At 35.5% G+C, this 2,643-nt stretch overlaps 1 protein-coding gene across 1 annotated transcript; it reads right to left on the minus strand.

Moving 5' to 3' along the window:
• Window positions 1-337: 337 nt before the first annotated feature.
• On the minus strand, window positions 338-1,942 carry LOC18037052 (lamin-like protein). The gene is made up of 2 exons (XM_006427580.2): window positions 1,477-1,942; window positions 338-1,009 (listed from the first exon to the last, which is right to left on the minus strand). The coding sequence occupies exons 1-2, from the start codon at window positions 1,679-1,681 to the stop codon at window positions 660-662; spliced, it is 555 nt and encodes a 184-aa protein (XP_006427643.1). The 5' UTR covers window positions 1,682-1,942; the 3' UTR covers window positions 338-659.
• Between the last annotated feature and the right edge of the window lie 701 nt (window positions 1,943-2,643).

The following is a 2,643-nucleotide window of genomic DNA, read 5'->3' on the forward strand; positions in this document are numbered from 1 at the left end:
CAATGAAATGAAACATAACTTTTCTACTAAATTCTTGTAACAAGGATTCTATCAGTAGATCACGTAGTTTAATGATCTAACCAAGCAAGCTATGTCCATAAGTAACAGAAAACATAGATATTAAAAGCTCAACCAATAACATAGTTCTCCAGAAATATATCAGCACTGCTTTACCTCGTAATTTTCTAATTATATTTTAGAAAGCATTATTGATAAAAATATTCAAGGAAAGCAATACTATTTTCTAGCACCATTTGTATTCTGTAAACGGAAATTTAGCCTCATCGATACATCAACGACGTTCAGACAAAGCAAAATGTGTAGCATTGATGGTGTATGCATTTAACAAATCTGACAGCATTAATCTGCATACACGACCTGTTAGAATTATGCGTCTAACTAAGTGTAATCATTCCAACTGCATAAAATCAATTGCAGAAATTTTCAGAATGACAAAGAAATCCATTAACCCAAGAAAAGCACACACAGACTTAAGAACTAGCTGGGATTGGATACATTCTTACACTTGACAATGCCCAAGGGAAAGTTGCTGATAAGGTTGAATAAAGCCGCATTAAGCCAAATAAAATCATTAACAAACAATGACAATAATACACTCACAGCTGTTCACAGGGCTTAAAAACTGAAACTATAACATTCTAGATCCATCCCATTCCTAGCCAAATTGGAAGTACAGCCACAAATAAAGCTCGTAAACTCACCAAACCCGTATGCAACACCGGTGGAGGAGCTGAAGATTTTGATGACGTATCGTTGGCCGCAATGGCAGCTGAGGGTGGTGAATGCAGAGGATGGACAAGAACAGATACTTTCATGCCATTGAAGCACTGACCGTTGCCACAAATGAAGTAGTATCTCTTGGCCTTGTCCAGAAGTATGAAATCTTTGCCACTGCTCCAATTGCCCAATGCCCCTTCTGTGGTGCAGTTGTCATAACCACTTTGGTTCACCATAAACACATTGTATTGTGTCTTTTGGTACCTAAATGCTGCCATAATTAACAAACAAAAAATCTCATAAGATTAAAAGATCTCAATTTAATTAGGATATGTTTGGGACTGCTATAGCTAATGTTTACGTAGCTTTGAAATAAAAACCACAACACCAAAACCCCCCCAAACACACCCCTAATCTTAATTCACTGCCTATACATCTTGGTTCAATTCTTACTGCTAAAGCAAACAAGAAAAAAAGCAAGACCCTTTACTATTTCTTAAGGAAACTAAGAGCAGCAAGAAAAGTTAAGGATTATCGAAAAGTTAGCTAACTGAAGCATTTTTATCACATAAAGATGAAACAGCCAAATGGGTTTCGATCTTTTAACAGTAAAACTATGAATCCAATACAGATCCAACACAAAATGTCGTAAAGTTTAAATTTTTCTGCATACAGACCCATCTCTAAGTATCAAAGTAAAAAGAGAGCAAACAAGAGAGAGAGAGAGAGAGAGATTACAGATGAGGTCATTGACATAGAAGGTTTGGTTGTTGGCCCAGAGAGTGTAGTTGATGCTAGGGTTCCAGCCTTTGTTGGCACCAACAATGTGGTCAGTTGCGGTGGTGGTTGTTGGAGCAATACTGAAAAAGATGAGGGCAAAAATGCTGCTACTGCAGTAGAGGATGAGGTGGTGAGCTGTGGCTGAGCTGGATCTAGTAGACATGGTGGTTAGTTCACTGGTTGCTCTGTTGTTGGTCGGTTTTTAGTAGCTACTCTGCTTCCTCTTCTTTGCTTTGTTCAAAATTGAAAGAGAGAGAGAATGTATCGGAGCCGGTGAAAGTATGCTGACTGTTGCTTGACTGGATAATTATTATAAAGTAGATGGGCTGGCAATTGGCATGACCCAGACAATTATGCCAAGATAATTTTCGAATGCTCCTTCCTCATCAGCTGAAGCAGATTCAGCACACAAACACATTTGAGGGACCACTTGATAATTTCAAAAATAACTGTTATAATTGATGGATCTATTTTTCATTTTGTTTCATTTTATTTTTCTTTTTAATTTATTTAATTGGGGCTTTAAACTTTCTGCTTACAAATTTGGATATGAGATGTTTTTATTGTTCTTTAACTACAATTACCCCATTACTGATATTTTACAATTAAGAAATTATGGAGACCAGTGAACATTATTTTCATTGAAGCGCGTCTTAAAGACGTATAAGTATTACTCTTAAATTAAATGAAAAATTACTCACATTTTAAAGAGAATGCCACTATCATATTAGAGAGAAATTAAATCGATGTCATTACGGGCATTCAAACTCCTTTTCTTACCACTGGGCTGTATAGAGCCTAATGGCAAGTTGGCGACAGGAGAATTCTTGAATTTTGCTTGGGTGGGACAAACAATTGATGTGTATAGACCGGCTATAGACCTATGTAGTATGTACTCTTGTCTTGCACGAGAAAGAAAAGTTTTTTACATGTATTTACTTACAAAATTAGTGAAATATACAAGCCCGAATCATTTTCAATCTTTTACTACTTAGCTTGGCCAAGAAAAATATATTTTTAATTATCAAGATTGTTAATTTTTTCCTATTAAAATTAATATATTACTTACTCCTACAATTTTCATAATAACAGAAAATCCCTAACACCAAAATTTTTTTAAAAAAA

Source organism: Citrus clementina, unplaced genomic scaffold, assembly GCF_000493195.1.
Source record: "Citrus clementina cultivar Clemenules unplaced genomic scaffold, Citrus_clementina_v1.0 scaffold_7, whole genome shotgun sequence".
In the NCBI taxonomy this organism is placed as follows: domain Eukaryota; kingdom Viridiplantae; phylum Streptophyta; class Magnoliopsida; order Sapindales; family Rutaceae; genus Citrus; species Citrus x clementina.